The following is a 26,698-nucleotide window of genomic DNA, read 5'->3' as shown; positions in this document are numbered from 1 at the left end:
GAATCGTTTCTTGCTCCTTTCCAAAACAGAGAGAACGAGGAAGGGAGAAAGAAAGAAAAAGGGAGAAGGAAAAGGAGGCAGGAAAAAGAGGGAAGGAGAAAAGGAAGAAAGAAAAGTAGGTAGATAGTAAACGGAAAATGAGGAAGAGAAGAAAGGTAAGTGGGTGTGAAATAGAGAGGGAAGGAAGAGAAGAAAGGGAGGAAGAAAGGTAGGCAGGAAAAAGAGAAGGAGAAAAGGTAGGAGAGAGAGGGAAGGAGAAAAGGAAGAAAGGTAGATAGGAAAGAGGGAAGGAAAGAAAAGGAGGAAAGAAGGAAACAAGAAAGTAAGAGAAGGAGAAAAGGAAGAAAACTAGGCAGGAAAAAGAGAGAAGGAGAAGATAGAAAGAGAGAGAAGGAAGAGAAGAAAGGGAGGAAGAAAGGTAGGTAGGAAAGGGGGAAATGAAGGAGGAAGAAAGGTAGGTAGGAAACAGAAAGCCAGAGAAGAGAAGAAAGATTGGTAGGTTGGAAATAGAAAGGGAAGGAAGAGGAGAAGAAAAGAACAAAAGGTAGGTAGGAAAGAAAGGGAAGGAGAAAAGGAAGGAAAGAAGGAAGGTAGGTAGGAGAGAGGGAAGGAAAGAAAGGGAGGAAAGAAGGAAACAAGAAAACAAGAGAAGGAGAAACGGAAGAAAAGTAGACAGGAAAGAGGGAAGGAAGAGAAGAAAGGGAGGAAGGAAACAGGAAAACAAGAAAAGAGAAGAAAGGTAGGTAGGAAACAGAGAGGAAAGGAGCAGCAGAAAACAAACATGTGCCCCACTCTACCCAATCCTACAGTAACCACCTGCACTTTCCTGCAAATGGCAAGATAAACAGCAGCTGCCCCCAGAGCCTTTATTAAGAGGCCAAAGAGGAAAGTGGAGAAGCCTGCCTCACCATTTACACATAGTATATCTTTCAAAAGCATAGTTCTATAGATTTGAGTGCCAAATGGAAATCATAATTCTATTCTATGCTGTTTCTGCCTCGGTAGCCACTTTGCGTCTCAACCAAGAGATAAAAGTGGGATGTAAATAAATATAGTAAGAAGTCTCTCTCTAAAAACCAAACTATGTGTGTATGTTTGTCCTGCAAAGGCTCCATCCAAGCTTGATGGAGCAGGACCAAACTTGGCACATGGACCCTTCATTATCCAACTTAAAATACTAGCAGTGCATCAACAGAAAAATCCATTTTTGAGGGGTCAAGGACCCCAAAAATGAGCCTCATCATGCAGCACACAGAGGCAACTACAAGAGGGTGCTGTATATACAAGATTCATACCTCAGAGGTCAAGTGACCAATGTAAGAGGGCTAGGGCAACACCTGCTGTCCAGAGTGTTGTCACTGAGACACTGATGAAAAGAGAAAGCAGGAACTTGGCAGCCCCCCCCCCCCTTCCCGGAACCCAGATAATGATGGGTATATATGCTGTAATAATATGGTAATAATAATAACAAATGTTCTACTAAAGAATCACATTATCTGATTTTTAACTAATTTATTTGCGAATTATGGTGGGAAATAAGTAAAAGTTCGTCTCAATACTTTGTTATATATCCTTTATTGGCAATAACAGAGGTCCAACGTTCTCTGTAAGTCCTCACCAGGTTGGCACACACTGTTGCTGGTCTGTTGGCCCATTCATTCCTCCATGTAGATCTATCTCAAGAGCAGTGTTTTGGGGCTGTCGCTGGGCAAAGGTTTTCTCTAGGGTTGAGATCTGGAGACTGGCTAGGCCACTCCAGAACCTGGAAATGCTTCTTACGGGGAAGCCATTCCTTCCTTCATTGCCCTGGCAGTGTGCTTGGGATCACTGTCATGCTGCAAGACCCAGCCATGCTTCATCTTCAGTGCCCTTGCTGATGGAAGGAGGTTAGTACTCCAAATCTCACAAGACATGGCCCCATTCATTCTTTCACGTCTATGGATCAGTCGCCCTGGTCCCTTTGCAGAAACACAGCCCCAAAGCATGATGTTGCCACCCACCCCCATGCCTCACAGAAGGGAAGATGTTCTTTGGATACAACTCATCATTTTTTCTCCTCCAAACATGATGAGTTGTGTTTCTGCCAAACAGTTCTACTTTGGTTTCATCTGACCACATGACATTCTCCCAATAATCTTCCGGATCATCCAAATGCTCTCTAGCAAACTTCAGTCGGCCCGGACGTGTCCTGGCTTCAGCAGGGGGACACACCTGGCACTGAAGGATCTGAGTCCCTGGCGGTGGCGTAGTGTGTTACTGATGGTAGCAGCCTTTGTGACGTTGGTCCCAGCTCTCAGAAGGTCATTCACTAGGTTCCCCCACCATGTGGTTCTGGGATTTTGGCTCACCGTTCGTGTGATCATCATTTTGACCCCACAGGCGGGGTGAGATCTTGCATGGAGCCCCAGATTGACGGAGATTCTTAGTGGTCTTGTATCTCTTCCATTTTTTAATGATTGCTCCCACAGTTTATTTCTTCACACCAAGCTGCTTGCCTATTGAAAGTCCAAAACACCTGGAGGGCCCAAGTTTAACCATGCCTGATCTAGATTAATAATAATAATAATAATAATAATAATAATAATAGGCACACTGGGTGATGGGCAGACTGTGTGCAGTGCCTCAAGACCTTGGCCTGCACTAAAACACAATCGACGCTGACAAAATTACCATCTGCCAGCTACAGAAGGCCACCTTACTGGGATCTGCATGCATTATTCGCCGATGCATCAACAGTCCTAGACACTTGGGAAGTGTCCAGCGTGTGATCCAATTCAACAGCCAGCAGAGTGTCTGCTGTGGACTCATCTTGTTGTGTTTCAAGTAGTAATGATGATAATAATAATAATAATAATCATCATCATCATCATCATCATCCTCATCCTCAGCTGCTGCAAGAAGATTGCGCAGACAGACTCCAAGCAGAGGCACAACACCGTTGCTCAGATGATTTATTGGAACTTGTGCCACAAACACCATCTCCCTGCGACAAAGAACTGGTGGGATCACAAGCTGGAAAAAGTTACAGAGAATGAACACGCCAAACTCCTCTGGGACTTCTGAATTCAGACAGACAGAGTTCTGGAGCACAAGACTCCTGACCTCACAATTGTGTTAAAAAACAACAGCCAGCAGAGTGATCTTGTCTGCTGAGGACTCATCTTTGCTGTGTTTCAAATAACAACAACATCTACTAAAGAAGTATGTCCAGCTTCATTACCTGGGGTCATACCTGTATTTTCCTCTGCATCTCGACAATCCTTAAGAACGGAAAGTTTGCACACTTGCATATGAAGATTTCTAGACTGCACAAGACAAACCACCCCCAAGAGGACTTCTGTATTTTTGGTACAGAATGGAAAGAAGAAGACGGGAAGCTGCGTCCACATCTGTAACAATTTATTGAATGAGGCAATAAGACAGAATACGGGGGAACGAGGGGGGTTTCCATGCTCTGCTGCTACAGGACGGGGTGGGGGGGGTGGCATTGGTAGAACAAGGGCGGCTTCTCTTTGGGTCGCGGGGGAATCATTCCTCAGTCTATCCGAACGTTATTCTGTTTGCCAAAAATTAAAGAAAAGATGTGGGGGGGACGGGACACTGACTTGAAAGCCACACCTGACATCTTCACGACAACAATTCCTCTTGAAAAATATATATATATATTTAAAATTAAAAAAGGAAAGAAAGTAAATTGTAAATCTTGGGAGGGTGAGGAGAGAAGATTCCATCAGTCTATGTCCATGGGAGGGAAATGCGTATAAAAGAACTGCCGATAAGAAAAGAAGCCAAGTAAATACACAACTCTTGGGAAAGAAAAGCAAGCTTTGGAGGCTGGGATGGATGCAGGGAGAAATGGGAAAGGGTCTTTGTCTGTGAAGGGAAACAACAGTGAAATTAAATACTTGAAATTCTCCCAGGAGGATCGAAGCAGAGTCCATCAATGGAGAAGAAAGAGAAGAGCTTGGGCTCCTCTGCAAAAAAAAGGAGTGATAGAAAAAGCTTTGGAGAAGGAAAAAAGGAGGAAACGTGATGAGAATGCTTCTTTTCGTGGAGGAAGAAGTGCCTGGAAGCTTCACAAACCAAGAAGTGCCTGGAAAAGTCCCAAAAGCAGAGGACGTGGCTGATGAGGCGTGAAGGTCATCCAGAAGAGCCCTTGGTCAACACTTCGGCCGCCCGGATCCATCGAGGTGCACGGAAATGTCCTTCGTACCCTTTCGCTGCAGTTTTGCATCTCATGCTTTGCAATATTTCTTTCTTGAAAGGAAAAGGTTCTTTAAAAGGCAAGCAAGTATCGGTTCCGGTGGAGAAGGGAAAGAGAAGCGTTGGCGGGCAGGTTTCAAGCACGGACTTAGAATTAAAAAAAGGAAGGAAACGGAGGAGCCGGATCTGATCCAACGGGTCTTGGAAGGATCCCTAGATCACAGTCTCCAGGAGATTCTTACGCTTTCAAACGCGAAACAAAAAAAAGAAAAGAAAATATATCCCCAAATGGTCTCTTTTGTTTTAAAGAAGGAAAAATAATAAACGTCCACGTTAAAATGACACCTAATTCTTGCCTCGAGGAAGACGGCAGACCGGCCTGGTTCTGTGTGTGGCTCTCTCTGCAGGAGCGGGGCAACCAAAAGTCTATGCCCCCAAGAAGGGAAGGAAAACCCAGGTTCTGTCCCTCCGCCAAAGCTTTCATCGAGAGCGGTCCATGCAAGGCGGGAGAGGAAAGCTTGGCTTGGCCTGGATGGAGCTTTGTAGGCCTCCTGGACCCAGAAGTGGCCTCCTTCCACCCTTTTTGGCTCTCTCTGTTTGAAACTCCAACCTTTGTGTGGTTCACAAAACCTTTTCTTTTTATTTTGCTGCGAGACTGAAGATGCCACCTGTGTGCGTCTCCCGAGAGGCGAAGAGGAAACGATTTCTGCAAAAAGAGAGAGAAGGAGGGATGGAGGAAGAAGCCGCCTCCGCCTCCATTGCTGCATCCTGATCCTTCCTTCCTTCCATTCGTGCAGCCCTCACTGCTCCAGCGTCACCACTTCCACCGCCTGGCCGTCCACGGTGACCGTGCTGTCTGTGATCCGGGCTGAGACGGGCGCCATGGCCACCTGCACTGGACCGTTGCCCTGTGCCAGGCTGGTGACCACCGTCTGGTACATGCTGACTGGGATCTGGACCAGGCCTGTGGAAGGAGGAAAGAGACAATCAAGGGTCAGTGGGACAGACTTCGGACAAGGAGAAGACAGCCATAGATTCATACAAGAGATCCCCAGGCCATCCAGTCCAACCCCCTTCTGCTAGGCAGGAAAAGGACAGTCGAAGCACCCCTACAGATGGCCATAGATAGATAAGATAGATGGACAGATATGACAGAGAGAGATCTATACAATAGATATATCACAAAGCAACCCCCACAAGTAGCTATCCAGTTATAGATAGATGGCTGTAGATATGATGATTAGATAGATAAGACAGACAGATAGACAGATGTGATTGAGAGATATGCAATAGATATATCACAGAATCAAAGCATCCCTGACAGATGTCCACCCAGTCTCTGCTTAAACAACCACAACAACAACACAGAGAATCCTACCACTGGAAAAGACCTAAGGGCCATCCAGTCCAAGCCCCTTCCCAACAACAACATCATCAACAACAACAACAACAACGAGAATCCTACCACTGGAAAAGACCTAAGGGCCATCCAGTCCAACCCCTTTCTGAACAACAACAACAACAACAACAACAACAACACAGAGAATCCTACCACTGGAAAAGACCAAAGGGCCATCCAGTCCAACCCCTTTCTGAACAACAACAACAACAACAACAACAACAACAACAACAACAACACAGAGAATCCTACCACTGGAAAAGACCAAAGGGCCGTATGTATGTATGTATGTATGTATGTATGCAATGGAGTATGACAACTACTTTCAAAGGACCGCACAATTGAACAGGAAATAACGTTTTCAAACCAGGAACAGATTTTTCACATTTTGTTACATAGTGATATTTTGGAATGTTGTCTCATTGAGGAGGGGGAAGCTTTTTTTTTTTTTTCCTGCTGTTCCAGAAACTGGGACACAATGGAGCCATGGGTTCAAATGGTAGGAAGAGAGATTCCACTGAAACATTAGGAAGATCTTCCTGACAGTAAGAGCCGTTCAACCATTGTGCTGTATACTTTTAAATTGTAATGCTGATGCTTTTATGTCATGTCGGTTTGAGTCCCCTTTTGGGAAACAAAGTGGGATATAAATAAATAAATAAATAAATAAATAAATAAATCTACATAAATAAAAATGTAATGTTTGTTTGTGGGATTAACATAACTCAAAAACCACTGGATGAATTGACACCAAATTTGGACACAAGACACGTATCAGGCCAATGAGTGACCATCACTCATTAAAAACACTGAAAAACACAGCGGAAGGGACTTTAAAAGCCCAAAAATAAAAAATACATTACAATGCATGCACAAAACCACATATATACAAATATACACATATATACACACACAAAACACATATACACAGACTGGGCCACAGCACCGTGTGGCAGGGGACAGCTAGTAAATAGTAATCATAAACCACAAGTCCTAGACGCTTGGGAAGTATTCGACTTGTGATTTTGTGATACAAAACCCAGCATATGTATTTCGTTTGATGTGACATACTGTGTTTCTTGTATCAGTAAAATGACAATAATAATAATAATAATAATAATAATAATAATAATAATAATTCAGCCACGGAATCTATTGTTGTCTAGATTGGGTCTCCTTCTCAGGAGGCTTTTAAGCAGCTGGCCATCTGTTGGGAAGGCTTTGGATGTGTCCTCCTGCCTTGGTAAAAGGGGGTCAGACTGGATGGATTCTATGATCCTAACACAAACTCTGGGATTCTAAGATCCTAATAGTCTAATGAGCCATGCCTTCAGGTGAGTGGAAAACCTTGCTGTGCTGTGTTTTCTATGTGTTCATTGCACCTGATCTCTCCAGGCACCCAATTGTATTTGCTTCCCTTCTATTTGAGCCATTCATCTCCTTTGGGACCGAAGATGACTCACGCCTCCTGAGCAAACACCGGCTTTGCCTTTGCCGTTGACTTTTGTGCTGGAGAGAAAAGCTCTGGACGTTTCCCTCTCTCTGACACACACACACAAACAGACAAGAGGTGCACCTTCTGTTCTATATCTTTTTTTCTCCTTCTGAGATAGATAAACCAACTATTCAAATGGACACCTCAGACCCAACCATCCTTTGCTTGTTCCTATCCTCTCTAGAAGGCGGAGGGACAAACAAATGCGCAAAGTCTGCTTTTGAACAGGTACAGTCATGTTCAAGCACTGGACTGAATGGGAGAAAAGGGGGTCAGGGGAAGCAGTTAGCACAAGCATGGGGCAACTTTGGCCCTCCTTCCAGGTGTTTTGGACTTCAACTCCCACAATTCCTAACAGCCTACTGGCTCCAGGACCAAGCCAGTATGTATGCACAGAATGGCAAATAACAACAACAACAAATGAAACTAAAAGCTAACCGACCCCTCAGTAGCAAATACAAATTCTCTTTGTGTGTTTTAGATTCCAGTTTCTCAGAGGCAGTAGATATATAAAAAAACCTGCTTTCTCTGTGTTGCCTTTGTTATTTTCTAGGGTTTTTCTAGGTTTTTTTTTCCTTTACAGGCCGTATCCCAAGCTACAAACAAAATAGGTTCTATGAGCTGTCAAAAGCTTTCATGGCTGGAATGACTGAGTTGCTGAGAGTTTCTTGAGCTGTATGGTCATGTTCCAGTACATTCTCTCCTGATATTTGGTCTGCATCTGTGGCTAATGGCATCTTCAGAACCTCTGAGAATTCTTGCCACAGATGCAGGCAGAATGTTAGGAGAGAATGCTGCTGAAACATGGCCAGACAGCCCAAAAAATCTCACAGCAACACAAGATAGGTTCTGTAGGTTTGTTCTTAAGTTGGATTTGTATGTAAGTCGGAACAGGTACACGTTTTAAGTGTAATTACAGCCATATATATAGAGAGAGGGGATGGTAGGTTAACTATTAACCCCAGCAATTACAACTCCCAAATGACAAAATTAATCCCCCCTCCCCAAAAAAATCCCACTAGTATTCAACTTTGGGCATATCAGGTATTTGTGCAAATTTGGTCCAGTGAATGAAAATACATCCTGCATATCATATATTTACATGATGATTCATAACAGTGGCAAAGTTACAGTTATGAAGTAGCAATGAAAATAATGTTATGGTTAGGGGTCACTACAACATGAGGAACTGTTTTAAGAGGTCACAGCATTACAAAGGTTGAGAAACACTGCTCTCTATATGTATACACACACACTAATAATACATAATATAATAATACTAATGCTAATAATATATAACATAAGATCCTTCCCACTTCCTGTCATCTCACCTGTCATCTGTACTTAACTAGGAGTCATTCGTAAGTCAGATGTCTGTAACTCAGACACTGTCTCTCTCTCTCTCTCTCTCTCTCTCTCTATATATATATATATATATAGACACACCCACAAATAATATATAATATACTAGCTTGGGGACCCGGCGCTACCCGGGTTATTTGAGAAAGGAATTGTGTATCAAGGTTGGTCTTTATCAGTTATTTATATGGCTTGCAGTGGTCTCAGGAAGTTAGTGAAGGTAGTGTAAGTCCCATCATCTGTGGTCCATCCTCCTCCAAACAGTACCAGGATGTAGAGTGGCTCATGGGGGCTCTGTGTGCCAAGTTTGGTCTTGATTGGTCTTTAGATGAGGGTTGCAGCAGTCTTTGGAAGTGAGTGAAGTTACTGCAAGTCCCATCATCCATCTCCAAATTATTCCAAACAGCACCAGGATGTAGAGTGAGTCATGCGGGCTCTCTGTGTGAATTGTGATCCTGATCCATCATTGTTGGCAGTTGTAATGGTCTCAGGAAGGAAGTGCAGGTATTGCAAGTCCCATCGTCCATGGTGCATCCTCCTCCAAACCGCAGCAGGATGTAGAGTGCGTCATGGAGACTCAGTGTGCCAAGTTTGGTCTTTGTTGGTAATTGGATGAGGGTTGCAGTGGTCTCAGGAATTGAGCGAAGGTACTGCAAGTCCCATAATCCATGGTCCATCCCCGGCCAAACCACACCAGGGCGTAAAGTGGGTCATGAGAGGTCTATGTGCCAAGTTTGGTCTAGATCAGCCATTGGATGAAAGTCACAGTGGTCTCAGAAAGTGAGTGATGGTACTGCAAATCCCTCAGCCCCTTTCCTTTCTCTTCTCATCCACTTGAGAATGTTTTTAAAAATTGTGTGTGTGTGTCAGGAGCGACTTCAGAAACTGCAAGTTGTTTCTGGTGTGAGAGAATTGGCTGTCTGCAAGGACTTTGGCCAGGGGACGGCAGGATGTTTTGATCTTTTACTATCCTTGTGGGAGGATTCTCTCATGTCCCCGCATGAGGAGCTGGTGCTCTCCCTGGATTCGAACCTGCGACCTGTGGGTCTTCAGTCCTGCTGGCCAGGGGTTTAACCCTCTGCGCCACCAGGGGCTCCTGTTGAGGCTGGCCAATCAGAAACGATATGCAAATTTCCTTTCCCCTTTAGCCACTTGAGGGTCTTGGAATGTTTTGGCTGGCCAATCAGAGACCATCTGCAAATTGTACCACAGCGGCAGCCAATCAGGAAGCTGCCACATACACCTACGTCCGCCGCATACATACATACAAACACTGACTTTTATGATATATATAGATAATACTAATGCTAATAATATATAAGATCCCTCTCATTGCCTGTTGCCTCACCCCCGTTCTTAACTAGGAGTCATTTGTAAGTCAGATGCTTGTAACTCAGGGACCGCCTGTACCTCTGAATAAAAATAAGTATTACAAGCTAGAGAGGGGGCTGTTTCACGAGGGGACTCTCCAGGCAGCTCCTGAAGGTCAATGCCAGCAAAGAACAGGAGGTGCCCGAATGTGACCAGCCGGCTGTCCTGGCCTCACTTGGCTGTGCAGACAGGAAAGCTTAAGGCTTAGCGCTCTGACCCACTCGCTCTGTCCAAGGCGCTCCAGTCCTGGCCGCCACAGACCGTGTCCTGTGTGCTCTTTCTTGGGTGATCTTGGTGCATCGGCCTGAATAGGAACAGAGGGAGGAGGAAGGGAGAGGAAAGCCTCCCAGACCAGGAAAAGAGGGAGGGAGGAAGCCATCTGAGATAGAGAGGGGGGGGGGGCAAGGTTTCACCCCAGTAAACAGCCAGCAGCCTTTGGACCTAAATGGTGATGCTGGGGAACTTCCACCTCCATGAAAACGTTGCTACGAGGCAGGCTCGTAACCAGGATTTCAATTCGGGGGGGGGGGGGGGGGTGAGTTTTTTTCAGGGGGGGTTTCGGGGGGGGGGGGCTGAGTCTGAGTGAAAGAGGGTCTACCCTAGCAAACCTTTTGTATCATTTATTTATTTATTTATTTGGGGTTCTTTTACCCCGCCCTTCTCACCCCGAAGGGGACTCAGGGCGGCTTACAAAAGCAAAGGCACAATTTGATGCCTGCATCATAAAACAATCATACACAAAATTACATCAGTACACAGTTAACAACAATTACGCATTATAACCATAAAATCAATAAAATCAATAAAACCAATTACAAACCCAATTTCTCCTCTTACATGGTCAGCGTTCGCTACTCATAGATCTAGTTTTACGTTCCACTTCATCAATCCTGCTGGTCTTACTCGCCTGGTTGTCTGATTTAATTGCTGGAGTGCCCAAAGGCCTGGTCCCATAACCAGGTCTTCACCCTTCTCCTAAAGGTGAGGAGGAATGATGATGCCCTGATTTCCCCCGGGAGTGAGTTCCACAGGTGAGGGGCCACCACTGAGAAAGCCCTGCTCCTCGTCCCCACCAGCCTCACTTGTGACAGTGGTGGGGTCGATAGCAGGGCCTCCCCAGATGATCTCAGGCTCCGAGGTGGGACGTAGAGGGAGATACGTTCGGACAGATACACTGGACCTTTACCCCAATACCCCCATGCATATGGAATATATTGAGTATGGTGATCAGATCATGATATGAATAAACGTAACAGTTTAAATAATGCACCAGTAAGGCCTTTTCGCGAACCAACATGAGAATTTTGTTGGGAGCTGAAGCCCCTCAAGGCCCCCCCCCCCCCCCCGCTACATGCCTGCTACGAGGGAAGCGGATTGTTTATTGTTCCAGGGCTAAACTAGGCAACAGAACAGAGAAGATACTTTTTAAAAAGGTGGCAAGAGAAAAGGTGCGTGAAAGAACTCTACTTGCATGTGAGAGCAAGTACAATCCTCTCTCCCAATGCCAAACTCTAACAATTGTCACTTTGGCCTTCCAAAATTGGGATTTTACTTCGCTAGAAAGCAAAGGCACAGGTGTTTTAAATAATGTTTTCCTCCGTTAGGAAGAAAAGGCACAGATCCTTTTCTAAAGGAGAATGCCACTTAGGGTGTCTCGACACTGCAGAAATAATGGTGTGACACCATGGTTCAATGCTACAGGGTCCTGGGAGTTATAGCTCAGTGACACATCATCACTCTTTCACCTAACATTGTAAAATTACAACTCCCATGAATCTATCTATAGCAGACATGGGCAAACTTTGGCCCTCCAGGAGTTTTGGGCTTCAACTCTCACAATTCCTAACAGCCGGTAAAGCTGGGTGGGATATCTGGAAGCTGAAATCCAAAACATCTGGAAGACTGGAGTTTGCCCATGTCTGATCTATAGTACTGAGCCATGGCAGATACAAATGGTGTCAGACTGTGTTAGATGTTGTGTAGATGCACCTGTGGTCACAACTCCTTCCTTCCTTCCTTCCTTCCTTCCTTCCTTCCGTCCGTCCGTCCGTCCGTGATTCAATTAGCTACTTCCTACATGAAGTCAACCACAGTTTGCCACTTGAGTTTGTGTCTGACTCTCAAACCACAATTCCTCAACTAAACTATAAAAAATATCTTATCATTACAAACATTTCAGCCAGCCTCTATGTCAAATGCTTACTCTATCCATGAAAAAGGACCACCATTACAATTCAGACAATCAAATCACAACTCTTAAGGGAACTTGAGATGTTTAGCCTGGAGAAAGGAAGACTAAGAGAAGAAGACATGAGAGCCATGTTTAAATATTGGAAATGATGTCTGGTTGAGGAGGAAGCAAGCTAGTTTTCTGCATGGCTCCATTGAGCCTGGGACTCAATGGAGCCATGGATCCAAATTGCAAGGAAAGAGATTCCACCACAACATGAGGAAGACCTTCCTATGGCCAGAGCTGTTTGGCAGTGGAATATGCTGCTAGAAGTCCAGTGGAGTCTCTTCTGGATTCCTCCAGTCAAAGCCATCTTTCAGGAGTGCTCTGACCGGATCTTTCTATATGGCAGAAGAATGTTGGAATGGATGGACCTTGCAAACTGTAGAATCATAGGAGTTGGCCATTGTGGTCTCTTCCAACTCTGTGATTATATGTCACAAGGCCATAGCAAGAAGCAGCAGTCCGAGGCAGACGGTCAACCTGGCCTCACCTCCTGGAGTGCACAGGAGACGAAAGCCATGCAAGACAGAGAGGGAGAAAGAGAGGGACGCAGAGAGAGAGAGAGAGCAGTGGATCTGGCTGCCCTTGGGAGGGACACGATTAGCGCCCCCAGGGATGGTAATCAGGCCCGGGATTGTCACTGAGCTGCATCTGCCTCTCTGATTAGCCTTAATCTAACTGGCACATGTTAATCTAAAGCCCAGGATTTTGGACCCTTTCAATGGTATTAAAGGGAAAATCCCCAGCTCCCCATGCAGGGAGGGGCCGGTCCCAAGGCGGAAGCAAGGCACCCTGGCACCCCGGGTGGAGTGACCCCCTGCGGACACCCAGGACATGGACAGGCACAACTCCAGAAGCACATCACACGTAGATAACAAACCAACAAAGCAATGACCGTGAGCAGCGTCAGCCACGGGGAGACACAGAATACATTGCAGAACCAAGGAGTTGGAAGAGACCCCCAAGGGCCATCCCATCTAATCCTATTCTGCCAGGCAGGAATATACAACCCCCCCACCCCAACAGATGGCCATCCAACCTCTGTTGGAAAACCTCCACAGACGGAAATTACGCCAGACTCCCAGGCAGCATATATTTTCCTCTACCCAACAATGATTCCCACCAGCAAATTCTTCCAAATGTTCATCTCTTTTCTTGCAGTTTGACCAAAGCAGAACAGAGTGGGACTGTAGCTTCCCTCAATTTAGACCGGAGCTCTCAAAATAAACACCTCATGCTGGTTTATTTTATTTCATGCCAAAAGCATTGCATAAATTAGTATAAAACTGATGAAATAGATGAAGCAGATCAAAAATGGTGACCACACTGTATGTAGTTTGAAACCATTCTCCCTCTGTGCATGAGGCAGGGCACAGTGGACAAGCATACAGGTGCGGAGTTGTTTGTTTTGCTCCACAGTCGCACAAGGTGGAGGATTCTTTTAGTAGCGCCATTTTGCCAGGTTGTCTTTCGATCTGCCCACTCCACTTGTGAGCCTGTTCAGGGACTTCCAAGTGGCCCATTCTTGGTTTGCCCTTGGAGGAAGGCCATCCAATTGGGATTTCCTGGTTTAGCTGCCCAGAGGGATGCTCTTGCTGGGGAAATATTAAGAGGAGTGGTGGTTCCCATGAAGCTTTTCCTTGATTTGAATCTACCTGGAGGTCTTTTTTAGACCGGCATCATTTCACTAGACAATACATATATACACATACACATATATGATTTATTGCTTATTTCACTCAGAGGTTTCTTGTTACATTCACGCAACACAGCTACACACTGCAGTCAACACACGAATGCACATGACACACAGTTTGGAAAGCTTTGATCTAACACTATGCTTTTATCGATGCAGTCTAGAATCACACTGTTGGCTCATGTTCACTTTGCTTGTTTTCAAGCCAGGTGTCATTCATCCTCTACCTGTGCCTTTCATTTTCTGCCCAGCGGAGGTAGGAAGCAGGTCAAGGAATTGGAGGAAGCAGCCTAGTCTCTCTTTCCTCCTGTTGCTTGCTGACCCATCTCTCAGAATGCAATAGGGGTCTCAGCTATGCATTCCTGTGGATTATCACCTTGGATTATCCATCAGGTTGCAACAGGGTGACCCCCTAGAGCTCAGTAGAACCAACGGGGATAATGAGGAAATGCAACCGTGAAATCTCAGTCTTGAAGCGAATAGGAAGGTTGTCCTTATTCTTCAAGTTTGTCCCTTCCACGAGACTGGATTGCTAGATTGACTTCTACTTGTGTTAGGTCTGTCTCCATCCATCCTATCAGGACCATATTGGGAAGCCTGCTAGAGGAGCAGAAGGAATGTACGCGAGGAGATCCCATGCAGTTATCTAGAGAGCCGGATCCAGTGGCGTATATGAAGTCTTTGTTCTTGCATTCTCCGGAAACAAAGGATGGCCATGAAACAACATTCCTAATCTTCCCTGAAGAAGCTCAAGAGAACAATCACCACTTGGATAAAAAAATAACAACACCGAACTGTCCAACTCTTCCAGGTTTCCTCCCAATTATCCTCTGGAGGAATGGAAGGAGCTCTGTGTTTGGCCCTGGGTGCAGTATCACATTTATTTATTTATTTAATTTTATTTTATTTTATTTACGACATTTATATGCCACCCTTATCACCCCGAAGGGGACTCAGAGCAGCATACAAGGTATATATTACATACAATATATTATATTATTATATTATTAGCATAGCCTCTGTACCCATCCCACGACACATTGACTTGTGACATTGCATGGGAGGCCATAGTGGCAGGAAGTCATGTAAGTTTGTCACATCTGGAAGACATCTGAACAACAGAGAGTGCTCTGGCCACAGCTGTGTGCCAGAGAAGCATGGCACTTGGTTGTTCTCAAGTGTAGAGAAAAGATCTCTGGGTGGTGACTGTTTCCTTGTGGAATTGTTGTCCTGTGCCACATCTGATGGTTTATGAAAGTGTATTCCACAAATCTGTAACTGTATTTGCGTGTTCTTAGATGTTGTACTTTGATAGAGAGCATGGAAAGGTACTCTGTACTGAGGTATTGGCAAGGCATAAAACATATCCAGAGAAAACACAGATTCAAAGAATGGGAAGAGCGTACTGAGTCCTTCAATCTCATTGTTTGCCACGCAGGTACACGTTGATGACATTTCAGCGAAGGTATAAATAAGCAGGGCTGCACTTCTCTGGCTTCTTCAGCCAACCAAGAACCCTCAAGTCTTCCCTCCAGACATGTCACACGAATTGTGACAGACTTGGAAATGGATCCTCCTGCCTCTGTACCCATCCCACAACACAGAGCTTCCTTTAAAATCCCAATCAATATTTGCAGATGTCAGTGGCCTTGTCTGCCCATTTTATCCTCAAGGTCACAGCAAACGTTTAGCGCATTTGGAAAGGTCTACAGGCCTTTTGAAATGAAGGTTTCTTGTCTTTTCTTGCCACACAAAGAATTTTCAGTCTTCTGCTTTACTGGGATGCAACTTCCAGAAATGGGAAATGTGAAACATGAGCCATGGTTAAGGATTACAAGGACACAAATGCCCAGAATAATAGCAGGACAAGCTAAAACGTGTCCAGAGAAGGGTGACCAAAATGATCAAAGCCATGCATTCCTATGAGGAAAGGCTGGGGGAGCTGGGGATATTTGGCCTGGAGAAGAGAAGGCTGAGAGAAGGGGACACGAAAACCATGTTTTGATATTGGAAAGGAAGCCACATTGAGGGGAGAAAAAGCTTGGAGACTAGGAGACAATGCAGCCATGGATTCAAACGGAAGGAAAAGAGATTCCACCTAAACATTAGGAAGACCTTCCTGATGGTCAGAGCTGTTTGGCAGTGGAATATATCCTTTGGAGTATGGTGGAGTTTTCTTCTCTGGGGGTTTTTAAGTAGAGGTTGGATGGCTATCTGTTGGGAGAGCTTGGGTTGTGTCTTCCTGAGTGGCAGAAGGAAGTTGAACTGGATGTCCCTTGGGGCCTCTTCTGACTCTTATGATTCCATCTCTCTCTTTCTCCTTACCCACTCAAACATACCAAGAAGAAGAAGGCTGCTTGGAGCCAAGGCTCAGGTGACCATCCTTGAGGGTTTAGGGAATACAACTGTCGACGGCTGCCCCAAAGGCCTTGTTCTCCTCCAGAGTCTGCAGCATCCATGGGGTGGAAATAGGCCGATTCCTGTAGAAGCTGCCTGCTCAGCAGCTGTTTACTGGCTGTGGATTACCGCACTCACGTGATCCGCTTTCCCAGCAAAGCCAAGCTGTCCCTGGGACGGAGAAGGTCAGTGGGGCTCGGGAGGGAGAGGAAGGCATCACACTTTGCAACCAAAAGGGACTCCAGCATGGGTGCTCGGTCCCTGGCATCTCTGGTGAAATGGAGACATCTCTAGCCAGCCAAGAAAGGGAAGGTAGAAGGCTTGCGGATCCCACTAGATCCCTTTGCCTCCCTCATTTGCAGAGAGAGAGTGGATGAGGGGATCCCTTGCAGAGAAAGGAATGAGGTTATGCACACAGATGCGGCCCATAAGCATGTGGTGCGTGCCAACAGCTCCCAGTAATCTTCGCTGGGCCTTTTTCCAATCCCATAGGGATGGTGGCTCGGGCAGGAAATGCCGAGGCCATTTCAGGCAGTGCTGAAAAGCACTGTTGCCGGTAAGGAGCAAATTGGGACAGCTGCCTCTGGTGCCATTTGCAAACGGGTTATATTAGAAAGGATTGAGTGATAAAATATTTACATCCCAGTGCAGGCCAAAGGGCCCACAGCGCTGCGATGGGAGTCCACTTGCTGAGATGCCGAGAGGCTCTGCAAAGGCAGAGAAAGACCAGCCGCACATCCAGTTGCTGGGAAACTGCCCATGGCAAAGCGATTGATCAGGAACTCATGGTTCCCACCCATGGAGAAGCTTATGAGAAAGATCTAAGTGCTCAGACACTTATCCCTTAAAAGATTCTTCATTCACTCACTCCAAATGCAAAGCGGTCAGAGCAAGAGGAGGATCACAAGTCTATCTCAGGAATAAGGACCACTATTATTATTAGTGGTCCTAATATTAGGACCACTAATTAGGCACTGAGACGGCCTTGGTCGCCTTGGTGGATGACCTCCGTAGAGAGCTTGACAGGGGGAGTGTGACTCTGTTGGTTCTCTTGGACATCTCAGCGGCTTTCGATACCATCGATCATGGTATCCTTCTGGGCCGACTCTCTGGGATGGGTCTCGGGGGCACGGTTCTGTCATGGCTCCAGTCCTTCCTGGACGGTCGATCCCAGATGGTGAAGTCTACTACAGACCCCCAAGCCAGGAGGAAGATCTTGATGAAGTCTTCTGCCAACAGTTGACCAAACAGGCACAGAAAAGAGATGTAGTAGTCATGGGCGATTTCAACTATCCCGATATTTGCTGGAAAACAAACTCGGCCAAGAGTACAAGGTCCAACAAATTCCTCGCTTGCCTTGCAGACAATTTCATGGTCCAGAAGGTAGAAGAGGCAACAAGGGGATTGGCTACTCTTGATCTCATCCTAACAAATGCGGAGGACCTGATCGATGCGGTCGAAGTGGTAGGATCCTTAGGGGCAAGTGACCATGTGCTCCTGCAATTTGAGGTACAAAGGAAGGCCGAAACTAAGACAAGTCAAACCCGCATTTTGGACTTTAGGAGAGCTGATTTCCAAAAAATGAAGGAAACGCTGAGCAGCATTCCGTGGACACAGATACTAAAAGACAAGGGAGCTACGGATGGATGGGAATTTCTCAAGAGTGAAATACTCAAGGCGCAATTGCAAACCGTGCCAACAAAGAGAAAAAATAGGACAAGTGCAAAGAAGCCAGAATGGATGTCCAAAGAACTTCTAACTGTGCTAAGACACAAAAGAGACATGCACAAGAAGTGGAAAAAGGGAGAAATCACCAAAGAAGAATTCAAACAAATAGCCAACACCTGTAGGGAAAAGGTCCGCAAAGCTAAAGCAAAAAACGAGCTCAGACTTGCCAGGGACATTAAAAACAATAAAAAGGGCTTCTATTCTTATGTCAGTAGAAAAAGGAAAAACAAGGAGGCGATAGGACCTCTTCGAGGAGAAGATGGGGCAATGCTGACAGGGGATAGGGAAAAGGCAGAACTACTTAATGCCTTCTTTGCCTCGGTCTTCTCACAAAAAGAGAGTCTTCAACCTCAGCAAGATGGAGTGGATGAGGGATTGGAGGACATCCAACCCCAAATTGGGAAAGAAGTCGTCCAGGAATACCTGGCCGCTCTTAATGAGTTCAAGTCCCCAGGGCCAGATCAACTACACCCCAGAGTATTGAAGGAACTAGCGGAAGTCATTTCGGAACCATTGGCAACCATCTTTGAGAGTTCTTGGAGAACGGGAGAAGTTCCAGCAGATTGGAGGAGGGCCAATGTGGTCCCAATCTTCAAGAAGGGAAAAAAGGACGACCCAAACAACTACCGTCCGGTCAGCCTCACGTCGATACCGGGCAAGATTCTGGAAAAGATTGTTAAGGAAGTGGTCTGCAAACACTTAGAAACAAATGCAGTCATCGCTAATAGTCAACATGGATTTATCAAAAACAAGTCATGCCAGACTAATCTGATCTCTTTCTTCGATAGAGCTACAAGCTGGGTAGATGCGGGGAATGCCGTGGATGGAGCGTACCTGGATTTCAGTAAGGCCTTCGACAAGGTCCCCCATGACCTTCTGGCAAGGAAACTAGTCCAATGTGGGCTAGGCAAAACTACGGTGAGGTGGATCTGTAATTGGTTAAGTGGACGAACACAGAGAGTGCTCACTAATGCTTCCTCTTCATCTTGGAAAGAAGTGACGAGCGGAGTGCCGCAGGGCTCCGTCCTGGGCCCGGTCCTGTTCAACATCTTTATTAATGACTTAGATGAAGGGCTAGAAGGCATGATCATCAAGTTTGCAGACGACACCAAATTGGGAGGGATAGCCAATAGTCCAGAGGACAGGAGCAGAATTCAAAACGATCTTGACAGATTAGAGAGATGGGCCAAAACTAACAAAATGAAGTTCAACAGTGACAAATGCAAGATACTCCACTTTGGCAGAAAAAATGAAATGCAAAGATACAGAATGGGGGACGCCTGGCTCGAGAGCAGTACGTGTGAAAAAGATCTTGGAGTCCTCGTGGACAACAAGTTAAACATGAGCCAACAATGTGATGTGGCGGCAAAAAAAGCCAATGGGATTTTGGCCTGCATCAATAGGAGCATAGTGTCTAGATCTAGGGAAGTAATGCTACCCCTCTATTCTGCTTTAGTTAGACCACATCTGGAATATTGTGTCCAATTCTGGGCACCACAATTCAAGAGAGATATTGACAAGCTGGAAAGTGTCCAGAGGAGGGCGACTAAAATGATCAAGGGTCTGGAGAACAAGCCCTATGAGGAGCGGCTTAGGGAACTGGGCATGTTTAGCCTGAAGAAGAGAAGGCTGAGAGGAGATATGATAGCCATGTATAAATATGTGAGAGGAAGCCACAGGGAGGAGGGAGCAAGCTTGTTTTCTGCTTCCTTGGAGACTAGGACGCGGAACAATGGCTTCAAACTACAAGAGAGGAGATTCCATCTGAACATTAGGAAGAACTTCCTGACTGTGAGAGCCGTTCAGCAGTGGAACTCTCTGCCCCGGAGTGTGGTGGAGGCTCCTTCTTTGGAAGCTTTTAAACAGAGGCTGGATGGCCATCTGTCTGGGGTGATTTGAATGCAATATTCCTGCTTCTTGGCAGGGGGTTGGACTGGATGGCCCATGAGGTGTCTTCCAACTCTATGATTCTATGATTCTATGATTCTATGGGAGACCCCTGGCCTTTGACCTGTGGGATCCCGCAAGGCTCTATTTTGTCTCCCATGCTTTTTAACATCTACATGAAACCGCTGGGAGAGGTCATCCGGAGTTTTGGAGTTGGGTGCCATCTCTATGCAGATGACACACAACTCTACTACTCATTTCCACCTAACTCCAAGGAGGCTCCTCGAGTGCTGGATGAGTGCCTGGCCACTGTGGCTGTCTGGATGAGGAGGAACAAGCTGAAGATCAATCCCGACAAGACAGAGGTCCTCCTGGTCGATCGTAAACCGGATCGGGGTATAGGGTGGCAACCTGTGCTGGACGGGGTTACACATGATAGCCATGTATAAATATGTGAGGGGAAGTCATAGGGAGGAGGGAGCAAGCTTGTTTTCTGCTGCCCTGGAGACTAGGACACGGTGGAACAATGGCTTCAAACTACAAGAAAGGAGATTCCACCTGAACATGAAGAAGAATGTAGAGGGAGACATGTTTGGACAAGTAAGCTGGGCCGGAGCCGTATAGGGCTTTATAGGCCAGGACCAGCACTTTGAATTGTGCTCGGGGATGGACCGGCAGCCAATGGGGTTGACATAGTAGGGGGTGGTGTGTTCACTTATGATGCTCCGGTGAGCCATTTGGCTGCCACCCATTGGATTACTTGAAGTTTCTGAACAGTCTTCAAAGGGAACCCCACATAGAGTTTGTTGCAGTAATCTATTTGGGATGTAACCAGAGCGTGGACCACCGTGGCCAGATCAGACTTCCCCAAGGTACAGGCGGAACTGGCGCACAAGCTTTAACTGTGCAAAAGCTCCCCTGGCCAATTAAAGCAATTAAATCAACAATTATATTTTTTTGAAAAGTTGAAATAGTTTAAAACTAGTATAAAAAATAAAAATCCCAGCACACCCCACTGAAAGGCTGTTCTGCCCTAATGAGTCAAGAGAGCTGTTCACCAGTGGAACTCTCTGTTAATTGCTGGATAATAAAGCTTGATGGAGTGTAGCCATAAAGTAATCAGCTTTATTTACAAGTATTTACACAGAGTAACATCACAGCTCAGAGCAAACACATCTGCTCCGGTAAATCAAGCAAGAATGGTGACTCTCAGCCTTCTTCTTCACAGCAATAGACACACCCAGGGCCGTAGCCAGAAAAAAATTCAGGGGGGGGGGGGGGTTGAAAATGGGGGGGGGGGTTGAAACCTGCCTCCTAGCTCACGCTGACGCAAAGAGCACAGCAGGGAGCAGAGCAGCCTTCAATAGCCTGCAGCTCCACCCCTGTCAACCACCTCCACCAAGTCTGGCCTCCTTAATGAGAGGATTCAACACCCCCCCCCCCAACTTGGTTGCTTCACTACATCGGCTATTGCTGCAAGCAATGACAATGTGAATAAATTGTCAATATTTGCTTGAGATAGTGCTTGCAGTTCTGGAGGGACTCTTAATTTTTTGCGTCTCATAGACTTAGCATGGGTATTTGGTTAACCAGTTAAAATTCATGAGTAAACCAGGCTTTTTTTAACCTGAAAAAAATCGGGGCGGGGGGGGGGGGGGTTAACCCCTACCCCCCCCCCCCCCCCCCGGCTACAGGTCTGGACACACCTCCCAAATTCCATTCAGACATCTGGTCTCACACAGAGGAAGTAGGAAGTCAATACACACACATCTTTCTAGGAAACATACAAAACTCTGTGGGCTGTTAACTCTATACATGTTAGACAGTTTTACACACATGGTCACAGCTTTAAAAACGCACACTCTGCCCCGGGGTGCGGTGGAGGCTCCTTCTTTGGAGGCTTTTAAACAGAGGCTGGATGGCTATCTGTCGGGGGTGCTTTGAATGCAATTTTCCTGCTTCTTGGCAGAAAGGGGTTGGACTGGATGGCCCATGAGGTCTCTTCCAACTCTAGGATTCTTCATATCCAAATGCTCAAGATTTACATTTTGAGCTTGAAAATTGGGGACTGAAAGGGAGACTTCTATTGCTATCGGGGTTGAAAGCTCTCAAATCCCCCCCCCCCCCCATCCCATCCATAGACAGAAATAAAACTCTTTCCCTTGACCTCCAGCAGCTCCCCTCTCAGCGCAAATAGCTGCCATTATCCTTTCTTTTCCTCTGAGCAGCAACCAGAGAACGAGAGGCCTATGCATTATAGATGAACCTCCCAAACTGCCCTGCCTGGCCGGCTGGCTGCCAAGGGAGCCAAATTCACAAAATGCAAACCCCACTGAAGGCTGCCTTTTTAGCAAGGAGAGATTTCCCTTCCCGGCATCTCGCTCAGAGGCTGCGGCCCTAATAGCCGTCTGCAGCTCTCCATCCTTGGCCTTTTAAGGAAGGACCTACCTGGCAAATTGCAATACCTGGCAAACCGAAGGAGGTTTCAAAGGCCTTTGGGACAAAGCCAGAAAAATGAAATGGCCCTCATGATTCAACACTGCAGTGAAATATGACTTCGCTTGGTGGGTTCGGTCATTTCTACACTTCATTGCTAAACCTTAATTCTGGGGTCTTAAAATTCTTCAATATTGGTGTAGAATCCCACGTTTTCAACAACCTCATTCAAAATGGCTTGTTGTAAGTTTTCCGGGCTGTATGGCCATTTTCCAGAAGCATTCTCTCCTGATGTTTCACCTGCATCTATGGCAGGTATCCTCAGAGGTTGTGAGATGCATTTATAATCCGTTAGCACAAGATAGAATTAGTTAAGTAGGCTTTTAAAAAAATACAACCTTACAATCTATTTGCTTCTTCTGTCATTGCTGTATCACAGGCTGTTAGGAATGGTGGGAGTTGAAATCCAAAACACCTGGAGGGAGGGCCAAAGTTTAACCATGCCTGCTGTATCCCCTTATGAACCATCCAGGACTTTAAGATTGTATGGGGAGGCCCGGCTCTCAATCCCGCCTTTGTCACAAGTACATTTGGCGGGGATGAGAGACAGGGCCTCCTTAGTAGTGGCCCCGCGAGTATGGAACGCCCTCCCTAGGGATATTAGATTGGCCCCTTAGAATCATAGAGTTGGAAGAGACCTAATGGGCCATCCAGTCCAACCCCATTTGGCCAAGAAGCAGGAATATTGCATTCAAAGCACCCCTGACAGATGGCCATCCAGCCTCTGTTTAAAAGCCTCCAAAGAAGGAGCCTCCACCATACTCCAGGGCAGAGAGTTCCACTGCTGAACAGCTCTCTCAGTCAGGAAGTTCTTCCTAATGTTCAGATGGAATCTCCTTTCTTGTAGTTTGGAGCCATTGTTCCATTGCGTCCTAGTCTCCAGGGAAGCAGAAAACAAGCTTGCTCCCTCCTCCTCCCTGTGGCTTCCTCTCACATATTTACACATGGCTATCATGTCTCCTCTCAGCCTTCTCTTCTTCAGGCTAAATATGCCCAGCTCTTTAAGCCGCTCCTCATAGGGCTTGTTCTCCAGACCCTTGATCATTTTAGTCGCCCTCCTCTGGACACATTTCAGCTTGTCACTATCTTTCTTGAATTGTGGTGCCCAGAATTGGACACAGTGTGATTCCAGGTGTGGTCTGACCAAGGCAGAATAGAGCATGGGGAGCATGACTTCCCTAGATTTAGACACTAGGCTCCTCTTGATGCAGGCCAAAATCCCATTGGTTTTTTTTGCCGCCACATCACATTGTTGGCTCATGTTTAACTTGCTGTCCACAAGGACCTTTTTCACAGGTCCTGCTCTCAAGCTAGGCATTGTCCCCCATTCTGTATCTTTGCATTTCGTTTTTTCTGCCTAAGTGGAGTCTCTTGCATTTGTCCCTGTTGAACTTCATTGTGTTAGTTTTGGCCCTTCATCTCTCTAATCCGTCAAGATCGTTTTGAATCCTGCTCCTGTCCTCTGGAGTATTGGCTCTCCCTCCCAATTTGGTGTCATCTGCAAACTTGATGATCCTGCCTTCTAGCCCTTCATCTAAGTCATTAATAAAGATCCTGAACAGGACAGGGCCCAGGACGGAACCCTGCGACACTCCACTTGTCACTTCTTTCCAGGATGAAGAGAAAGCCTTGGGGAGAATCACCCTCTGGGTTCGTCCATTTAACCAATTCCAGATCCCTTTCATAATTCCGAAAGAAAGCCAAGACTTGGCTCTTTGAACAGGCGTTTGCAGATGCAATATAACAGATATAGAAAAAAGAAATGGAACGACTGGATGACACTATTGGATAACGCTTTTAACCAGGAGGCTCAAACCGATATGTATTTTTATTGATATTGATTGTTTTATCTGGTTTTATATTTGAATTAACTGTTTTAATTGTATTTTATGTTTTTGGTGTTGACTGTAAACCACTCTGAGTCACCTTCTGGGCACACAGAAGACTGGGCGAATTGGAAGGCGCTGAACAGACTGCGCTCTGGCACCATGAGATGCAGAGCCAACCTTAAGAAATGGGGCTACAAAGTGGAATCCACGACATGCGAGTGCGGAGAAGAGCAAACCACAAACCACCTGCTGCAATGCAACCTGAGCCCTGCCACATGCACCATGGAGGACCTTCTTCATTATCATTCGCGGCTGAGGGGGTGAGGGGGAAAAAGCGGGGAGATTAAGCGGCTGAGGGGGAAAAAGAAGGGGCCTGAGGCTGTTGGGAATTGTGGGAGTTGAAGTGCAAAACACCTGGAATGATATTTGCATGGTTTCTATGTAATTATCGACATGCGAGTGTGGAGAAGAGCAAACCACTGACCACCTGCTGCGATGCAACCTGAGTCCTGCCACATGCACAAGGGAGGACCTTCTTATAGTAACACCAGAGGCACTCCAAGTGGCCAGATACTGGTCAAAGGACATCTAATCAACTACCAAGTTTGCAAAATTTGTGGTTTTTTATCTCTTTGTTTGTTTTGTTCTGTTAGAAATGTAATACAATGGTCTGGTTCCTGATGACACGATAAATAAACCTGCGGGCTGAGAGGGGTGGTATAGAAATATAGTAAGTAAGTAAGTAAATAAATAATGTATCATGATTTTTTTCATAATTAAAATAAAAGGTCGCTCGTTTTATGAGCTGAGCCAACTTTGTAGTAAGGAGCAGTTGCTGGTACGAGTAGAGAGAATTGGACTAGAAGAGCCAGCTCATGGGACTAGACACTCAGAAAATGGTTGGCAAAATAGCTCTGGAGAAAAAGCACTGTGAGAGGAGGGGACGTAGCACTTCAACCTCCAGAAACAGCAACCCAAACACTAATCTCCTTTGGAAGGTCCCGGTCTGCAGGAGACCAAAATGGCTCCGGGCTCCTTCGCCTCCCATTCCTTGGCACAAGACGCAGGAGGGAGCATATTGCAGTGGCAGCGAGCACCGGAGGCCGGCCATCTCTTCCTTTAAACGCAACGCTAATGCCTTGTAATCAGCTTTAATTTTTAAACAGCCCCCTCCCCATCCGTCCTGTCCATCTCCCCGCTTGATTCAGGCCACACGGAAGGCAAAGCGGTCCTGAAAATGCCCTGACGCCACCAACAACGGTGACAGCTGGAGGGTCCGGCTCAGCGCCTGGCTGGCCCTTAATGGAGAGGATGTCAGGACTCCCAGCAGGGAACGAAGTGAACGAAGGAATGAGGGAATGAAGAAGGGAGGGGAGAGCAGCAGGGAAGGGAGTTGGAAGGCAACAGGGAAATGTGCATCAACGGAGAGCCGAGAGCTGTATCACAGAACCAGAGGATCAGAGTTGGAAGAGATCCCAAGGGACATCCAGTCCACCTCCCTGTCAATCAAGAATACACCATCAAAGCCCTCCCAGCCTCTGCTTTCAAACCTTCTGCTTCTGGAACACGGTCATATAGCCCAGAAAACCAACAACAATCCAGTGATTCCAGCCATGGAAGCCTTCAACAATACAAAAGGAAGCTCGCTCCTTTCATATACTGGCCATCATGTCCCTCTCCACCTTCTCCTCTCCAAAATAAACCTACCCATCTCCCTAAGTCAGTGGTTCTCAACCTGTGGGTCGCCAGGTGTTTTGGCCTACAACTCTCAGAAACCCAAGCTGGTTTGCCAACTATTAGGATTTCTGGGATTTGAAGGCCAAAATATCTGGGGACCCACAGGTTGAGAAGAATCATAGAATCATGGAGTTGGAAGAGACCTCATGGGCCATTCCCCTGCCAAGAAGCAGGAAAATTGCACTCAAAGCACCCCTGACAGATTTATTTATTTATTTACATCGCTTCTACCCCGCACTTCTCACCCCCGAGGGGGGACTCAGGGGAGCTTACATGGGCAACAATTTAATGCCCTAATGTCAATACAACAACATAAAATCAAATACATAAAAATTAACAATAACATTAATTAAAATCACATACTCATATACTAGCATAGTCGCCTAATCAAAATCACATATCCATTTCCTATTGTCATAATCCTATGGTCCGGTTCCGTGTCTAAGTGCTGCTAAGTCCACTAGCTGAAAGCCTGACTCCAAAACCACGACTTTAGTTTTTTCCTAAAAGTGAGGAGGGAAGACGCCGATCTAATCTCATTGGGGAGCGAATTCCACAAGTGAGGGGTCACCACTGAGAAGGCCCTGTCCCTCGTCCCCACCAGACGCGTTTGTGATGCCGGTGGGATCGAAACCAGGGCCTCCCCAGTAGATCTTAAATTATGAGATGAAACGTAGAGAGAGATATGTTCACATAATTAAGCTGGGCCGGAGCCGTATAGGGTTTTATAGGCCAAGACCAGCACTTTGAATTGTGCTCGGAGGTGGACCGGCAGCCAGTGGAGCTGACATAACCGAGGGGGTGGGGGGGTGGGGTGCTCCCTGTATGGCGCTCTGCTCAGTAATCTGTCTGCTGCCCATTGGACTAG

General features: G+C 46.3%; 1 protein-coding gene across 5 annotated transcripts in view; it reads right to left on the bottom strand.

The window, feature by feature from the left end:
• Window positions 1-3,384: 3,384 nt before the first annotated feature.
• NRF1 (nuclear respiratory factor 1) overlaps window positions 3,385-26,698 on the bottom strand; it is a 92,173-nt gene continuing 68,859 nt past the window's right edge. For all 5 annotated transcript variants that reach the window (XM_067469364.1, XM_067469366.1, XM_067469367.1 and 2 more), the window contains exon 11: window positions 3,385-5,167. In XM_067469364.1, coding sequence (XP_067325465.1) covers window positions 5,004-5,167 — 164 coding nt within the window. In that variant the 3' untranslated portion in view covers window positions 3,385-5,003. The remainder of the gene's footprint in view (window positions 5,168-26,698) is intronic.

The sequence above is a fragment of the Anolis sagrei genome, chromosome 5, assembly GCF_037176765.1.
Source record: "Anolis sagrei isolate rAnoSag1 chromosome 5, rAnoSag1.mat, whole genome shotgun sequence".
Lineage (NCBI taxonomy): Eukaryota > Metazoa > Chordata > Lepidosauria > Squamata > Dactyloidae > Anolis > Anolis sagrei.
The sequence above is the reverse complement of the archived record's forward strand: the minus strand, read 5'-3'. Positions and strand labels throughout refer to the sequence as shown.